The sequence below is a fragment of the Coregonus lavaretus genome (assembly GCF_964263955.1).
Source record: "Coregonus lavaretus genome assembly, chromosome: 23".
NCBI classification, from domain to species: Eukaryota; Metazoa; Chordata; class Actinopteri; order Salmoniformes; family Salmonidae; genus Coregonus; species Coregonus lavaretus.
This window is the reverse complement of record NC_140010.1, coordinates 45,739,084-45,758,193: the sequence shown is the minus strand read 5'-3', so window position 1 is coordinate 45,758,193 and position 19,110 is coordinate 45,739,084. Positions and strand designations below refer to the sequence as shown.

Sequence of the window (19,110 nt, the reverse complement as noted above, 5' to 3'; positions counted from 1 at the left end):
AGCGCCGGAATTTCATAACAACTAGAATGGTCATGACGGTCATTCTGACCGTTGATAAAGTCATTGTATAAATATTCCATCATAAATTATAAATTGCTAAATGAATGCATTTATTATGATAAAATAGGTCAGGACACCGAATTGTATTTGTAATCAGTCAGAAAATGTAATAATTGATCCAGAAGCTCAAAGTGTAAATACTAAAATAAGACGATATGTGCATTTGAAAACATTTCTCAAATCAAATTTGTCACATGCGCTTATTTACAAGCCATTAATCAACAACGCAGTTTTAAGAAAGAATACCTAAAAAAAATATTTTAAAAACTAATAATTAACAAATTATTTAAGAGCAGCAGTAAAATAACAATAGCGAGACCATATACAGGGTAAGACAACAGTTGCCTGCCCAGCAAATGGCCCGTCCAAACACCTAAACTACATTGAAACTAATTTCACACATATAATCGAGTCGAATAAAACTGAATATAACGTTGTGTATAAAGTTCAGAAATACACAATTTCATGTGTACAAAATCTAAATCGTTTGCCGTTTTTAAAAGGACGTATTTGGGTGTTTTTGGAGCTATTGTTCATGTTTTTCCGTAGCCCCCATACTGTAGAACGAGCAATGAGGAAGTCTATTGTGGGTGTGGTAAGTTTCGCAACACCAAGTGAAATCCCCCACCGAAAAGTGTCTGGACCCTTCTATAACATGATTTAGTTGTAAAATAGTGAACCAGCCTTTAAATATGCATATGGTCATTTTGACCATCATGGTGCTTTGAGGTAGAAATGCTCTGAAAGTTTTTTATGATATTTATCTCAAATTACTGCTAGAGTGTAAAATACACGTACAGTATTTAGGAAAAGTGAGGGACAGGTGGGTTCAAGGTTTTTATTGAAATGAAGTTATTAAAAACTGTCATATTGACCATATTGGCGGTTCTAGTGTTAAACAATTTGAAAGAAATAAAATAAAGTGATTACAATTCCTAAGAATTTGAGTATTTAGAACCATTGAGAGGGAGAGAGCAAGAAAGACAGAAAGATTTTAAAAAATCTGTCAAACAGAAAACATTTTGAGAAACCCTTGAAAGAGTAGGTCTTTAGTAAATTGAAAGAGAGTAGGTCTTTAGTAAATTGAGAGAGAGTTTGAGAGCGAGTGAGAGCGAGTGAGAGAGCGACAGAGCGAGACAGAGAAAGAAAAGAGAGAAAGAAAAGTCCATGTCCATGGAGCAGACAGAGCTAAATATAGCGGCAGACTTTCAATAAGGCCAGAGACGGTTAAATGTGACTGTGGAGCACTGAGGGAGATGCAGCAGTGTGAACAAATAACCCACATTTACGCAATCACTCAACACATTACAAGCTTTAGTAAAGTGGACAACATCATTGGAGAAAATACCTACAATAACCAACCTAAGATGATTCCATCGATAAAATAAACTTGTTTGTGAGTCAGCGAGCAGTGTCACCCTCTTTAACGAAAGAGGTGGTGGGGTGGGTAGTTCCTTATTAATTTAGTCAGATATTCGAATACACACTCAATGGCTCATGAAAATAACTTCATTATGCTGGCCACGGATAAGGTTGAAGCCATGACCTAAAAATTACCAACCTACAAGACTGCCTCTGACACTTAATATCCTTAAGCAGGGTCGTGTTCAGTAAGCACGAACTGTTTGAAAACGGTCCGAAACTGGATGAAGCAGTGAGGTACTATTTGGTATTTTGTTAGGATCCCCATTAGCTGTTGCGAAAGCAGCAGCTACACTTCCTGGGGTCCACACAAAACATGAAATAATACAGAACATTAATAGACAAGAACAGCTCAAGGACAGAACTACATACATTTTAACATATCGAATAAGAAACACTCACTTTCTGTTTAAAAACGTTTAGCTGCATGTTGTTCCCTTGCGCCCTAACAACACGACCCAGCTGGCTAGCGACATAGCTCTCTATCTAGGTACTTATTATCTTCCTCAGACAAAGGTGGATTAGGCTCCATTAATTAGCCTTGACAGTGGCAGCAATAGCATGAATGCTAAACGCTGCAATGTATTCGGTGGAAATGGTTTCTTTATGGGGGACTTGCAAGGGTCGAGGGTAAATGTTAGCGCAAATGCTAAATGTTGTGCAGCATTTCACAGCTAGGGGAGCCTGAGCTATGGGCTCTGTGTGGAGGATGTTGTCTATAAGCTATGATCAGCTTACCCTCCTCATATACAGTGGGGTCCAAAATGATTGGATTCCTTGTTAAAGATGAGCAAAACACACCATAAAAACTTATACAAATACTGAGCTATATTGTATGGTCATAAAAATGGAAACATCATTTTAGTATTATGTTTTCAATACTCCAGCACCCTCTTCTTGCAATGATAACAATACTGAGCCTTTTTCTAAAATGTTTTATGAGATTGGAGAACACATTGATAGGGAACTTAGACTATTCCTCCATACAGAATATTTCCAGATCCTTGATATCCTTCATCTGCGCTTATGGACTGCCCTCTTCAATTCAAACCACAGGTTTTCAAATGGGGTTCCAGTCTGGAGACTGAGATGGCCATTAAAAAATGATTGATTGATTTTGTGGTCAATTAACTATTTATTTGTGAATTTTGATGTGTGCTTGGGGTTATTGTCTTGCTGGAAGATCCACTTAAGGCCAAGTTTCATGGGGTTATTTTCTGCATGTCATCCAACAAATGTAAACGCCTGGAGTGCATTGCCACTTGGATTGGAACAGATGCGAAAATAGAGCTCTTTGGCCTCGCACACCAGTGGTGGGTTTTGCTTCAAAAGAAAGATGCATATGCAGAAAATACAAATTGCCTGTTTGGTGGTTAAAAAACAGTGGGTAAATGCACTGAACGCTGGTTGAGATGATGGGCAGCAGGTAACCTAAAGCATAAGCGTTTTTACGAATATAAATGTGTGCATTAAAACAGTGTTGACGTACGCTTACCCTTCACTACATCCATGCCATACCTAAACTCTTCTCACTTCTGCAAGTATGTTCCAGCCCAGCTCGAACACACGTCTCTTTAAAATCAGCTAGACATTGGGACCTCAATAAGCTGAATCGGACATGTAAGTGCTGGGCTGGAACAAAAGCCTGCACACCCTGTATCTCTCTATGATATTAGGATTGTTTATCTACATGTGGTATTGGCAGGGAGATTTGGAGTATTGAAAATTATCCAGTTGGCAAAATCTGGCACATTGACAGAAATGTTGATTAATGTGCATTGTCCCATCAAATAAACCTAACAAAGTAAAGTAGAATAGTGTCTGTTTATTACACTGCAACAAAGCACAACTACCACCAACAGAGTACAATACAGTAGCCAGGTCGTTCAAGATTGATGTCGAAATTGGACATCTATCCATGTCCTGAGGACGTCTGGAAATGCCTTCAAAACCGGCAACCAGGGGCAACAGTGAGTGCTATTACCATCAAGTAGGCTTAGGTTTTGTAATCCAATGACTGAATCAGAAGGTTGCATGTTCTATTCCAGTCATGGACACTCGTTTTTTATTTTTTATTTTAACCCTATCATAAACCTTAACCCTTACCTTAACCATTTGGAATGAGTGCCTAAACTTAACCATTCATTTCTAAATTTGACGTTTGGAGAAATTAAAATTATACAGAGCAGCTGGACCAACAAATACACTTCGAAATTTGACGTTTGGAGAACGTAGATGAATGTCTAATTCTGCAGTGGCAGAACCATTTGTGATCCATAGTGGTTTTCTATGGGGTGATGTAATGGAGCGTTGCAACTGGCCTCAGTTTGTTATTCGAAGACAAACTGATGGTAACACTGTCTGTGAAAATTATTGCATCTGAGCTACTAGTGTACTGCTTTTCCTTTTAACACTGTCTATGAACCACCTGTGCTTTATTAATGAAAGGATAGGGATTTCTATCACCCAAGCTAATGGCTCATTCTACCAAGCATTATAAATGCATAAAGGTATTATGCATCACACACACATAGTATCATGTGTAATACTAGAAGTGTATCTTTTTTTTAAGTGTAACTTTATATTTACCTTTTTCATGAACCCAACGTCTTGTTTCGATATCTTCTCCCTCTTTATCTTCAAGGCCGCCACATTAGGAATGATCCTAACAAAAAAGAGTAAGATTCAAAGATACATTTAGTCGCTAGTGAAAGTCGCACCCCTTGCACAGTCTTCACATTTCAAAATGTTATCGTAAAAGGGATTGGATTTGTTTTCCTAACGATTTTCACAACCTACTCCACACTTTCAAAGTGAAAGAAAAATAATAGAACATTTTCCAAATGAATAATAAATAAAATACCAAATGTATTGATTGCGCATGTTTTCACACCCAGAGTTGTTTTTATATTTGTATATTTTTATAAAAAAAATTTGGGGGAGTAGATCAGCTTTAATATTGCAGATAGATTGTAACTTCCATCAATGTAATTGTCTTCATCACTTCCAATCCCCCATATGTAGTTTTTTTTCTCGCAAATATATATGTGTATATATATATATATATACACACATACATACATACATACATTTTACATATATATATATATATACACATATATATATACATATATATATATATATACACATATATATATACATATATATATATATACACATATATATATATACATATATATATATACATATACACACATATATATATACATATACATACACATATATATATACATATACATACACATATATATATATATATATATATATATATATATATATATATACATATATATATATATATATATTTATATATACATACACATATATACACACACACACACACACACACACATATATACATATCCTTAAAACAAATTTATTTCCCTTTATTACTTTCCAACCCCACCACCCCTTCCCTAATTGGAGTAAACTAGTGAACAACAATGCTTAGGCCTCTACTTCCAGCTTATACATACTATATACATTTTATGGACACAGTCAATTTTACAATAACTCTATTTTGTTTGTTTTTACTCCTGAACTTCCTCTACCCTCAACCTCTCCGATCATTTTTATGATGTCCATCCGGTTTGCTTCTATATGCCATATCTTTCTAACTGTGCTCTTTCACAAAAGCTCTCAACCTAGAACCTATATACTAATTATGGACACAGTATGCTTTACATTATTAGTTATCTTGTTGTTATTAGTTGTTGTTAGTTGTTATTAGTCCCATCCTTCAACTCCATTCAACACCACCCATCTATCTCTTAACACCATCCATATTGGATTTCTATTTGCCATATATTTTTCAACTGTACTGTAATGTTTTACAAAAGTTCTGAACCATTCTATTCTCATTGTTTTCACACCCAGAGTTAATTATTGGTAGAAGCACCACAGCTGTGAATAATTTTGAATAAGATGCTACCAACCTTGCACAACTCTTAGGGCAACATAAATCAATTGTTTTTGTCAAAATTGCTCAAGCTCAGTAAATTTGGTTGGGAATCATTGATGCAATATTCAAACCTTGTCTCTGATTTACAATCAGATTTAAGTCAGGACTGAGACCAGACCACTCAGGAACACTCACCACCTCTTGGAAAGCCCCTTCTGGTGTGTCCATGGCATTAAGATGTGTGCAAAATAAAACTATCCCAGGGTTAGGTTCAGAAAACTACGGTGGGTTTCTCTCTAACTTTTTACCTGGGCTTTGCTCCTTTCATATTTATTTTGGTCCTGACAAACTCCCCAGTCCCTGCCGGTGACAAGTATACCCATAACATGATGCTGCCACCACAATACTTGAAAATACAAAGGGTTTCACTCTGTGTTGTGTTATATTGGATTTGACATTTTACATTGACATTTAAGTCATATAGCAAACGCTCTTATCCAGAGCGACTTACAGTTAGTGAGTGCATACATTATTTTTATTTATATTTTTTCATACTGGCCCCCTGTGGGAATCGAACCCACAACCCTGGCATTGCAAACGCCATGCTCTACCAACTGAGCTACATCCCTGCCGGCCATTCCCTCCCCTACCCTGGACGACGCTAGGCCAATTGTGCGCCGCCCCATGGGCCTGAAGTTTTAATTTAGGCCAAAAAGTGTATTTATTTGCTGTGTTATCTTGCAGTATTACTTAACGGCCTTGTTGCAAACATAATGGACGATTTGGAGTGGACTTTTTAACACAGGCTTCCTTCTTTTCACTGTCATACAGGCCATTAATGTGGAGTGAATGCAATTTTGTTGATCCTATGTTACTGGATAGTTTTATTTTTCAGATGGAGAATTACACAAATGTTAATGCCAAAGACACACCAGGAGGGCTTTCCAGGAGGTGGTGAGTGTTCCTAAATGGTCCAGTCTCAGTCCTGACTTAAATCTACTTGAAAATCAGAGACAAGGTTTGAATATTGCTGTACATCAATGATTCCAAAACTAATTTATTGAGCTTGAGCAATTTTGACAAAAACAATTGATCTATGTTGCTTTAAGATTTGTGCAAGGTTGGCAGAATCTTATTAAAAACTATTCACAGCTGTAATGGCTGCCAAAGGTGTTTCCACCAAGTATTAACTCTGGGGTCTTAAGACATACACAATGAATACATCTCCATTGAGGGCATTTTGACACCAGCTGTTACCTGATGCCCCGCAGCTTGGCACGGTTGTCGTGGCGATCGATGATGTTGAGCAGGATCTCGAGGACCAACTGGCGAAGCTCGCTGTCCTCCATGAGGGAAATGGAAAAGAGCGGGTCCAGGAAGGGTGCGGGCAGAGCTGCTACCATGGTCTTGGACTTGAAACCAGAGGTCACCTGAGGGACACCACAGGTGTCAGGGTGTAAAGGTCAGGCTTGATCACAGTCTATATATTATGTGTTAATAACATACAATGTACCATTTATGATATAGGCTACATACCGTGCATCTGTATTGCGATATACATTTCAATTTTACATACAATTCTGGATTAAATGTATATACTATGTGTGATTTCATTGTAAGAGTGTACACTACAGCATATTTCCACATCCCAGCAGTCACACGTAATTGACAGGTGGCAGGGGTTAATTGTATTACCACCATCAACAGACAGGCGAGTTCGCCATCATTCACAATAAAACTGACTTCAACTTTGAAAGAGAAACGTGTTGGCGGAGCTCAATGAGAGAGCATGTGAGTGGGTGTTCATCTCTGCCACTGCACTGACAGGTAAAGGTGATGCAATTATACAAGTCTATTTTAAACCCCGGGCCTGACCCGAGCGGATTTCAGATTGAGCAAAATGTCACTGCACTGTGACCCTTCCATCTGGTCCACATGATGAGGTGACGAGAGGGAGTACACTGGTGCAGTAGCGGAATGGCAATCTGGAGCACCAGGAAAATGTGAATCTCTGGGCCGGTGATAAAGAAATGTGTGAGTAAGATATGACTAAAATGTCACACCCTCAGTTAAACTAATAATGTATGACTAATTAGTAGACTAGAGCTTAGAGAGTTAATCAAATGTGTTTATATCAAAGCAACAGAGTATTTGTGTCTTGTAATTAGGCAAGCAGAAGTGCAAAACGATTGAAACCAATAACAGGAGACTGGTCCCCAAAAGACACAGGGAAAGGGGAGTGAAAAAAGGCTTAGCATATTGTGAGGACGGCGATAACTAAAGAATGCAGCCTGCCCGAGCAAGGAGTAGACTATGATAAGAACATGTGTGTGTGTGTGTGTGTGTGTGTGTCCTGATGGTCAGGAGAGCAGAGGAAAACCAGATGAGCTAAACCCAGGTGTGAGCTTACAAGATGTGTACAGTGGAAAAATACAGCCCGCCTAGAGCGGGGTGGGATTTTTGTATGACATGTGTATAAAAGATGGACTCTAAAATTATGATAAAATAATTCTCTGGGCAGAATTCTCTGAATAAAGACGACCTGACTATTGCAGACTGGGAGCTCTGTCCGTTTCTTGATCCAAAAGCCTTACAACCTTTTGGGAGACGCACAGAGACACTGAAATAGTTAGTTAATAAATTATCTTAACAGCTGGCCCAATGGTCCAAATTATGGGGGGGCTGGGAAATTAAGCGACGCGGGCCGACGTACTGGTCCATCTCTCCCCCCGGACCTTGCCCGTTGGTCCATTAATTCCTCCCTCTGTGCAGTGGCTGCAGTCCTTAGCCCAGCCCCCTTCCCTCACATAGCCACAAGACGTTGATGTAGCTATCAATAGTACGCTTACGCAAAATCCCAAATCAACATCGAAACGCAACAACACAGTAACAAACGCAAAAGGTGGGGCTGAAAAGTTAAGTGACAAAAAAGTAAAGTCCCTTGGGTCAGATGCAGCCAAATGTACTGACTTATTCTGTAGTGATGCTACTAGTGCCAGTGCCAATGCTAACATCAACGTGCATGTAGCCCATGCAGAGGGGGATGCCGCAGCCGACGATTGTGAGCACAAGCAAAGTCTGTGCAGCCAAAGCGGTAGGCAATGGGGAGCCATCATTACAGTTGTTGGTAAGTTAGCTAGCTAGCCATATTACCATAGACGTGACATCAGTCAAAACAACACATGGTATCAAGAACAAGATACAACGAGCCACCTATGATTCCTCACATTGCAGCTTTTTGTCATAGTTGCTAGCTATCTGGCCATCCACAATCACAACACACTGCCTTTCGCCCCATTGACGTGTACACATTGTTTTCGTGATGTTGTCAGCTAACCCGTCTGTCAGTCATTTCAAGCCCTATTCCTCAACTTTTGTTGAATAGGATCTACATCATATATGATAGTTCATATATACTATTTATTTGAGCTTGTGTCCTCAAAATCTAATCTTATTGGTCGTGTACACATATTTTGCAAATGTTATCGCGGTTGTAGCGAAATGCTTATGTCCCTAGCTCCAACAGTACAGCAATACAGAACAATACACGCAAATCCCCAAAATAAAAATAATTATAGAAATATTAAAACGAGCAATGTCAGAGTCTGGAATATAAATATATATACACTAAGTGTACAAAACATTAGGAACAACTTCCTAATATTGAGTTGCACCCCCTTTTGCCCTCATAACAGCATCAATACGTCAGGGCATGGACTCTACAAGGTGTCGAAAGCATTCCACAGGGATGCTGGCCCATGTTGACTCTAATGCTTCCCACAATTGTGTCAAGTTGGCTGGATGTCCTTGGAATGTAGACCATTCTTGATACATAGGGGAAACTGTTGAGCATGAAAAACCCAGCAGCGTTGCAGTTCTTGACACACTCAAACCGGTGCGCCTGGCACCTACTGCCATACCCTGTTTAAAGGCACTTAAATCTTTAGTCTTGCCCATTCACCCTCAATGGCACACATACACAATCCATGTTTCAATTGTCTCAAGGCTTAAAAATCCTTCTTTAACGTGTCTCTTCCCCTTAATCTACACTGATTGAAGTGGATTTAACAGGTGACATCAATAAGGGATCATAGCTTTCACCTGGTCAGTCTATGTTATGGAAAGAGCAGATGTTCCTAATGTTTTGTACACTCAGTGTATATGATGGTGTGTATAGACATTATGGACAGTATATGAATAGAAAAGGTGCATACAGCAGTAGTTATATAGGATGAGCCTTTAATAGAATACAGTATATACATATGAAGTGGGTAAAATAGTATGTAAACATTATTAAATTGGCCAGTGTTCAATGACTATGTACATAGGGCAGCAGTCTCTAAGCTGCAGGTTTGAGTACCGGGTGGTAGCCGGCTAGTAACAGTGACTAAAGTTAAGGGCAGGATACTGGGCGGAGGCCGGCTAGTGGTGACTATTTAACAGTCTGATGGCCTGGAGATAGAAGCTGTTTTTCAGTCTCTTAGTCCCAGCTTTGATGCACCTGTACTGTCTCCTATTATTATTTATTATTAATATTATTCATTCATTTGATCAAATGGCGGGGCTGCTTCTGTGTTGTTTGTATTTTGCCAAAATATTGGGCCTTTATGATTAAATTGTAATTAACTGTATTTATTCTAGGCCTCAGAGGTGTTCAGCGTGTTGGAGGTGTTCAGCCATCTTTTGCAGCCGTGTACTCCTTTTACTTAAAGCCCCCATGCAGTCTTTTTTATTAAAACATTTTAAATCATCACTTTATGTCTAATAAATCACCGTGTGTTTAACTCCAAAATATATTTGTAATAATTTCTTCCCTGAGCCTCTGAAATGTTCACTCCTAATCGTGTGGGCAATTGAATATGAAATTCGATATGTACATACACAGCCTGATTGGCTGCCCAGATGTTCTAGAGCCCACTCCCTTATCTCTTAAAAAAACAACAAAGGCAAATGGTTTTCTACCTGTCAGTTGGAGCTGGAGTTGGACCTGAAAGCGACAAACTTCCATTGTAGGCTACTTTGTTTTGTAATCAAAACAAAAAGGCATACATAATGCATCTTAATTTGCTATATCATTGTTGTACTGTTTTCAATAGGTCACCAGAAGATGCAAGACCAGAACAGCCTGTTTGCATGGTGGACCATCCTGGACTATACCCAATCTGCCATCTCTTTATTGCAGAATGCCATGATTATCTACAGGGCAGACTATAGGCCTCTGCGTCTGAGGCCAAACACAGTAAGCAATACTAAGTATACATAGTATTACTTGCTGTGTAATAACTCAGAAGCAATGGTATCATCACAAAGTCTATTTTATCATCTTGTGAACTAGACTTTGTGATGATACTGGATATTATAAATTATTAAATTTTTTCTAATGAGTAAACACTCTTGAATTATGTTGTTGAAAGTAAATAAAGAAACCAGACTGCAATGAAAGGTTGTTGTCATTCTTTATAAATTATCTTGTCAGTTATTTACATAACATAATAAAACAGATGCACTGCAATTAAGTTTTCTTTATTGTAAAGTGCCCCACTGTGGCACATGTACAATGCCTTTGGAAAGTATTCAGACCCCTTGACTTTTTCCACATTTTGTTACATTACAGCCTTATTCTAAAATGGATGAAATATTTATTTTTTCTCAGCAATCTACACACAATACCCCATAATGACCAAGCGAAAACAGGTTTCTAGAAATTCTTGCAAATGTATTAAAAATAAAAAACTGAAATACCTTGACATAAGTATTCAGACCCTTTGCAATGAGACTCGAAAATTGAGCTCAGGTGCATCCTGTTTCCATTGATCATCCTTGAGATGTTTCTACAACTTGATTGGAGTCCACCTGTTGAAAATTAAATTGATTGGACATGATTTGAAAAGGCACACACCTGTCTACATAAGGTCACACAGTTCTCCCATCTCCACAGAGGAACTCTAGAGCTCTGTCAGAATGACCATTGGGTTGTTGGTCACCTCCCTGACCAAGGCCCTTCTCCCCCGATTGCTCGGTTTGGCCGGGCGGCCAGCTCTAGGAAGAGTCTAGGTGGTTCCAAACTTCTTCCATTTAAGAATGATGGAGGCCACTGTGTTCTTGGGGACCTTCAATGCAGCAGATATTTTTTGGTACCCTTCCTCCGGTTTTGTGCCTCTACACAATCCTGTCTCAGAGCTCTACGGACAATTCCTTCGACCTCATGGCTTGGTTTTTGCTCTGACATGCACCTTATTTAAACAGGTGTGTGCCTTTCCAAATCATGTCCAATCAATTGAATTTACCACAGGTAGACTCCAATCAAGTTGTAGAAACATCTCAAGGATGATCAATGGAAACAGGATGCACCTGAGCTCAATTTCGAGTCTCATAGCAAAGGGTATGAATACTTATGTAAATAAGGTATTTCAGTTTTTTATTTTAATACATTTGCAAACATTTCTAAAAACCTGTTTTCGCTTTGCCATTATGGGGTATTGTGTGTAAATTGCTGAGATTATTATTATTTTTTAATCCATTTTAGAATAACGCTGTAACATAAAAAAATGTGGAAAAAGTATATAGCCAAGCAAACTACTGTGATAACATGGCATGACAACTATCATACATTAGTAGTCAGCAAGACAGCATAAACAGATCTGGGACCAGGCTATGGCATTTCTATGACCTGCACCACCAGCCTGGTATGTACAGCAGCCACCACCAGCATCAACTTAGGAGGGTTAGGGGGAAGCAATTCAGCTGCTTCTCTACCAGTCCATGTTCACATGTCTGTGCTGTCTGTGTGTGTGTGTGTGTCTCATATACTCTCCTTCGTAGTCTTCACCAATTAGCTCCTCATCAAGAGCATCTTCCTCCAAGAAGTCCATGATCTCATGGCCCTCCTCATCCTGCAGGCCTTACTCAGCGATGACCCTTTAGCACATAAGAACGGGGATAATGAATGGAAGGGAATTGTGTAGCTACAAGTTATCAACCTGTTGGCAAGGTGAAAAAGAAAAATGGTATAATCCAAAAGTTTTCACTATCACATCTGCGAAAACGTAACATCTTTGAATATCTGATAGTCTATAACTGAAATAATATAATCATGTATGCCTGTAGCAAAGTCAGACCAGCTAGACCTCCAGCCTGAGCGTCCATAAGTCCTATGATCTATCATAAGGGTTATACATTCATTCTTTCATTCAACTATTTTTTAGGAATCATATGACAGATAAACATACACCTAATGAGAGATCATGCTAGCTAATAATAATATCTACCCTCTCTCTTTCTTCTGGCTGGCAGGCTAGTAGCTACAAATCCAATCACAAGCAAGTTAGTTTAGCTCCAATACCTAATGACATACTCTTCAAATTGGCAATTTGATATTTTTTTTTGTACAGTCAAAGAAAACACAAACATAAAAAAAGACAAGACTCGAGCTAAATCAAGTAGGCTACCTTGGTCCATTGTGGGTGACTGACTGACTGCAGATTGAACAACAGTCAACAGGCTAGCTACCATTAGTTAGCTCACAGACTTTGGTAGCTATCAATCTAGCTAACATTATCTGAGGAGACACTATAGTGGCCTGGAAATATGACATTGCTAAAGCAGGCAAGTAATTAGTAGGAAACAACTTTGCCATCATTATCATGTCATCATATTTACTTTAGAGAGATGACAATTGTCATAGCTAGAAAAGTTAATTAAAAATAGCTAGCTAGCAATGCTAATGTTCGCTAGCTAAAATCCAGTCCTGTCCCTCAATCTTAAGTAGCTAGCTAAAGTTTTGCCAGAAGATACCGCCCCTATCATTACGCTTGTTTACACTGAGCTGCACTGGGGTCGGAACCCAATCATGGTTACAGTAAGACACCGTGGAGACGGTGCGAGATATGGGTCCCTCAATGCAGGCATGGGATATGCAACTGTACTCCAACTTATACCTTTATCTACACTGTTCCATCGAGAAGATTGAAATACTGTTAGTTTTCCCAGAAAACTTCCCATTTCATCCTAATGCTATCTAGCTGTAGCCACAGCAGCCATTATGGAATGGCACATCACGTTGAACAACAACGAAGCTGATTGGCTGACACTGCCATTCCAAAATGGCTGCGGTGGCTACTGCTAGCTAGCATGAGGACGAAAAAGGCAGTTTTCCATAAAAACTAGCAGTATTTCAATCTTCTCGATGAAGCAGTGTGGATAAAGGTAAAATTTGGAGTACAGTGGCATTTCCCATCACTGCATTGAGGTACGTTTTCCGACCCCATTTTCGCTCCGGCTCCACGGTGTCTTTTCGTAACCATGATTGTGTTCCGACCCCAGTGCAGCTCAGTGTAAACAAGTGCAATGGTAGGGTTGGTATCTTGTAGCAAGCTATATTTATACTCCATCACATTGATGACAAAAGGTTTTCCTACTAATGATTTGGCACCTTTAGAAATGTCATATTTTTTCCAAGTCACTATAATGCACTTTAGACAAAATCTTCATCAGCACATGGCGGCTCAGGCAATGCCATTGAGTAGCTACTAGAATGTTCATTTGGGCATCAGTCCTCAAGAGAACGTTCAAAGCAACATTGTGATGAAGCATGCAGCCCATGAATAGCATGTCCTTTACTTATAATATCAAAATAAATATCTAAAACACTTACTTCATGAATGGTTGCTGCTGCTGCCGATTTCAAGATCCATGTGATGCTTGGAGTTGCTGGGAAATCCACTTGTGTACCTAGCCTGATTTGCAATGTAGTCCGATACAAAGTGTGCTGTGCAGGAGGTTCGACTGACCTTCTCTGACAGTTGATTATGAAAAATAAATCGAAGGCAAATCAGACGACGTGATTGGCAGCCATGCTGCACAATCTCTCTTGCTTTTGGGTGAGACCAGCACTAAAACTAGAAGGGAATATGTAAATAAACGATGAACGTTAATTCATTTATTATAATCAGATCGCCGGGTGACGTTATGCGGCGAGACAAAATTACATCCCACCCGAAGAGGCTGAAATTCCATGTGTTTTTTAAACAAAAAATGTCCTGCCTTTTTTTACACAAAAATTTCACTGTCATCATTTTAACAATTTCAGTGTTATTTCGACCTCATAGTGTGGAAACATCTTCCAAAAAACTGGAAAAACAGGTTAACTGCACTGCCCCTTTAAAGCCAGCCAGCCCTCCCTGTGAAGCAGCCAGACAGTGTTCTATGTCTCAGTGATTATTCTAGCTATTATACCTTCTCTGTTTCATTCTAGGCTTCAGATGATGGGATGTTGTTCAATCATGACAATTCAGTATGTGTTCTGTAGAACTCTTATAACAGTGTAAAGAGTTTGTGTGTATGTTCTGTAGCACTTTTTACCTCCCTGTGTGTGTGGTTAATAGTGTCCCGGAATCATGTGTACATAGAAAAGGTGTGTGTGCACTGTGCACATGCGCCAGTAGGAACATCTGTATTCCTTTAGTGTACAGTTCATGTTGAAGTGATGAAGTGAAAATTAGTCCCCCACCCCAACACTCCCGACCCCCATCCCCCACACTCATAATCAGACAGAGTCGAGTTTGCGCTACACATGCTGATCCCAATCAACTCGGACAAGCTGCACGGGAAAGCAGCAGAAAAGCGGTGGCGAGGAGATTGACTTTGCAATAAGCCGCCCTCCTAGCGCCCGGTCGATCGTGCAGATACCCCATTGGAAAAGGAGGATGGTGTGCGTAATGGGACAAAAATGAGGAGAACGTGCATATGTAACGTGTGTCTGAGCGCACATACAGCACGGTGTGTGTGTGTACAGTCTTCTCTGTGTGAAAAACGTTTCCTCCGCCCTGGGGGCTTTTTGCCACCTGCGTATAGCCATCTCGTACAGCAGTCAGTTGAGCGAGAGAGAGGCTTAACAGAACAGCGGGGAATATAGACTGTGCTAACCTGATAAGGTGGGAGCCACACACACACACACACACACACTGGAGAGACACCGGGAGTTAATTAACATTACAGGGAATGAGTGCGAATGAGGGCTTTCCAGCCTTTAGCATTCCCTAATAGGGAGTATAATAGGGATGGACATTTGAATAATAATATTATAACCCACATGCAGATTTACTCCGTTATCATTAGGATACACTAAAAGGGGGTGTATCACTTTAAGACAGCTTCAGGCATCTAGTATTTTGTTTACGTTTTGGTCACTTTTCAGCAGTGGTACAATTTACAGCTATTATCTTAGAATGACATTGGAATGCATTAGCTGTTACCCACGTTGTAATTACTCTATGCAAGTAGACAAATGCACCTTGCAGCTCCTCATTCAGCCTAATATAGCATTAAGCATATTTAGCTAATGCATCGCATTTATGCTGTTGAACATTGCATGTGCCTGAAATAACATTTTCCATGATAGGCACATATTGAACATTTGTCTTCCTTCCAACGATGTCACGGAAGCTGGAGGAAGCAGTTTGTTGTAATTACCAGTGAAATCACTGTTTGTGAGGGACTACGTGGGACTGTTCCTCATCTCATCTATTTGAAAAGGGAATATTTCATTAATATACAAGGTTGTTTTATTTATTTTAGGTTGTACACCAAAAAAAAAGAGTGTTATTGCATTTGCATTCGCATAATTGTGTTGGTTTGATGTATGCAAGTTGGTATGATGCGGTCATTGTTTTACTGAAAACATAAGTCAATACATACTGACTTACTGTCAGAGATCCACAAGTATTACTATACGCTACAGCTCAAAGAATATATATATACACTACCGGTCAAAAGTTTTAGACACCTACTCATTCAAGGGTTTTTCTTTATTTTTACTATTTTCTACATTGTAGAATAATAGTGAAGAGATCAAAACTATGAAATAACACATATGGAATCATGTAGTAACCAAAAAATGTTAAACAAATCAAAATATATTTTATATTTGAGATTCTTCAAATACCCACCCTTTGCCTTGATGACAGCTTTGCACACTCTTGGCATAAGATTCTGTTTTTTATTTTAAAAAATTCGCCAACATTTCTAAAAACCTGTTTTCGCTTTGTCATTATGGGGTATTGTGTGTAGATTGCTAAGGATTATTATTTTTTTAATCCATTTTAGAATAAGGATGTAACGTAACAAAATGTGGAAAAAGGGATCTGAATATTTAACGAATGCACTGTATATACATGTTTATGACAAGTCTTATGATTAATTATACCTACATTACAATGCATTATACCTGTCGGCGTTAAACTATAGAGTTACAACAATAATTGGTACTGACAGATATCACTGCTGTTCGGTTACTATCGGATATACCAACAGAGAATATTGTGGTCCCTTTAGGCAGAATTAGAATAGACTCAATTAATGGATGCATCTGTTGCCCTTCTTCTCGATTATTTTTTCAATCTGTCGTGATCCCGATAGGCGGACACGGCTATCGTTAGATAGTACTATTGAATAAATGATCTGTAGAATCACTCACCATGATGAGTGAGCTCAGCAGCATGGCCTGGATACGCTTGGTGCCCTGGTGCCTGAGTGGAATATCAACAACAGTTTGTTAGCCATTGGTGGTGGTGGTGGTAGGGGTGAGGGGGGTTGACTTTAAAACAGTTAGAGTTTAATGGCTGTGATAGGAAAAAACTGAGGATGGATCAACAACATTGTAGTTACTCCACAATATTAATAACCTAATTGGCAGAGTGAAAAGAAGGAAGCCTGTACAGAATAAAAAATATTCCAAAACATGCATCCTGTTTGCAACTAGGCACTAAAGTAATATTGAAAAAAATGTGGCAAAGAAATAAACTTTTTGTCCTGAATACAAAAATGGGGCAAATCCAATACAACACATTACACATCTCCATATTTTCAATCATAGTGGTGGCTGCATCATGTTATGAGTATGCATGTAATCGTTAATGACTGGTGAGTTTCAGCATAAAATATTAACTAAGCACAGGCAAAATCCTCGAGGAAAACCTGGTTCAGTCTGCTTTCCGCCAGATACTGGGAGATTAATTCAGCTTTCAGCAGGACAATAACCTAAACACAAGGCCAAATCCACACTGGAGTTACTTACCAAGTGGGTGAGTTACAATTTGACTTAAATCTACTTGAAAATCTATGGCAAGACCTGAAAATGGTTGTCTAGCAATGATCAACAACCAATTTGACAGAGCTTGAATACTTTTCTAAAGAATAATGGGCATATGTTGCACAATCCAGGTGTGGAAAGCTCTTAGAGGCTAACCCAGAAAGTCTCACAGCTGCGAAAGTTGCTTCTACAAAGTATTGACTCAGGGATGTGAACACGTATGTAAATTAGATATTTCTCTATTTCATTTTCAATACATTTCTGAAAACATGTTTTCACTTTGTCATTATGGGGTATTGTGTGTAGATGGTTGAAATTATTATTATTTTTAATCCATTTTGAATTCAGGCTGTAAAACCTCAAAATGTGGAATAAGTCAAGGGGTATGAATATTTTCTGAAGGCAATGTATATACAGTATAATATACAGATCTACTGACTAGGTCTCTATAGTACATCTGTGTGGAAAGTCAAGTATGAAAATACAACTTATCTAGATCCTTATATTATAACTAGAAATAGAAAAAATAAAAAAAATATTATGAAAAATTCCTATGGCATCCTGGAAGTGTGTTGTGAATTGACCTGGATGTTTATAAGCACCTTCATAAGCACAGTACCTGTGCCTCTGCAGCACTAACTCAAAAGTGTGTCATCCAGTGTGTATTCATGGATGCTAAGGGAAGCCAGGCTTCCCCATAAATTTGACAAAACATACAATTATTTAACTTTTGTCTCTTTGTTTCATAATTTTCCTTTAATTTGCAAGCGGCTGAATGCATCTCACCGGAGAAAGCATCCGAATGAGAGAAACAGCGCCCCTCTGTCTCTGTATGTGTAACCCATCTATCTGATGCTGTCTGGTCAAAAAGAGTATGACATTGTTGCCGCCCGTAGCATTGAATGCAAGGGAAGCCAGCGAGCATTTGGCCTCCCTATAAAAAAGTATAAAATAATAGCCAATCAGCATTGAGCTAAACTGAGAGAGCTCAACTGTTAATGATCCTGGAGCACATAAAAAAAAATTGGCTTCACACCAATCACATCAAAAGCCAAACGTAATTAGCAAAAATACTTGAATTGTTGCATCTTGTTGTGTTGTTGTCCTCCAGTGGCTAGCTAGCTACAATTGTCCCTTTCCCAAATTAGCCATGATGGAGAAAGTGATTTGGACTTGTCATTTTCTTAATTCTCCGTACTTGCCAAGGATTATGATGGTGATTATGATCCAACCATACATTCATACACTGTGCCCCTTGCCTGAGAGGATGGAAGTTCAATATGTAGCTAGATGTAGTAGGCTAATGTTAACTAGCTGGCTCATCGTTGCCCATGGCAAGCGAGCAAGCATTTTGAAAGTAGAGAGCTGCATTCCCATGGGCCCCGACAGAGAGCATTGCAGCGCAATCTGCATTTTTTTATGCTGAGGGTGGGAGCTGGCGGTCAGACAAACAACTTTGGGATTACATTTTTTTGGGGTCCCGCATATTATTTTGAACGGTTGTCTTTCTGTTTTGGATGTGTTATCTATTGTATTAAAATAACCTCGTCATACTATTCACAAACTTTCATAAGATAATTCTGCTTCATGTTCAGTAGCCTACCTCACCTCGTGTTGG

The 19,110-nt window shown here is 39.0% G+C and overlaps 1 protein-coding gene across 2 annotated transcripts in view; it reads right to left on the bottom strand.

Annotated features, from left to right (window-relative positions):
- efr3a (EFR3 homolog A) overlaps positions 1–19,110 on the bottom strand; it is a 289,375-nt gene that overhangs the window by 61,348 nt on the left and 208,917 nt on the right. For both annotated transcript variants that reach the window (XM_084139708.1, XM_084139709.1), the window contains exons 13-15: positions 16,878–16,929; positions 6,662–6,834; positions 4,072–4,147 (exon numbers count right to left, since the gene is read on the bottom strand). In XM_084139708.1, coding sequence (XP_083995834.1) covers positions 4,072–4,147; positions 6,662–6,834; positions 16,878–16,929 — 301 coding nt within the window. The remainder of the gene's footprint in view (positions 1–4,071; positions 4,148–6,661; positions 6,835–16,877; positions 16,930–19,110) is intronic.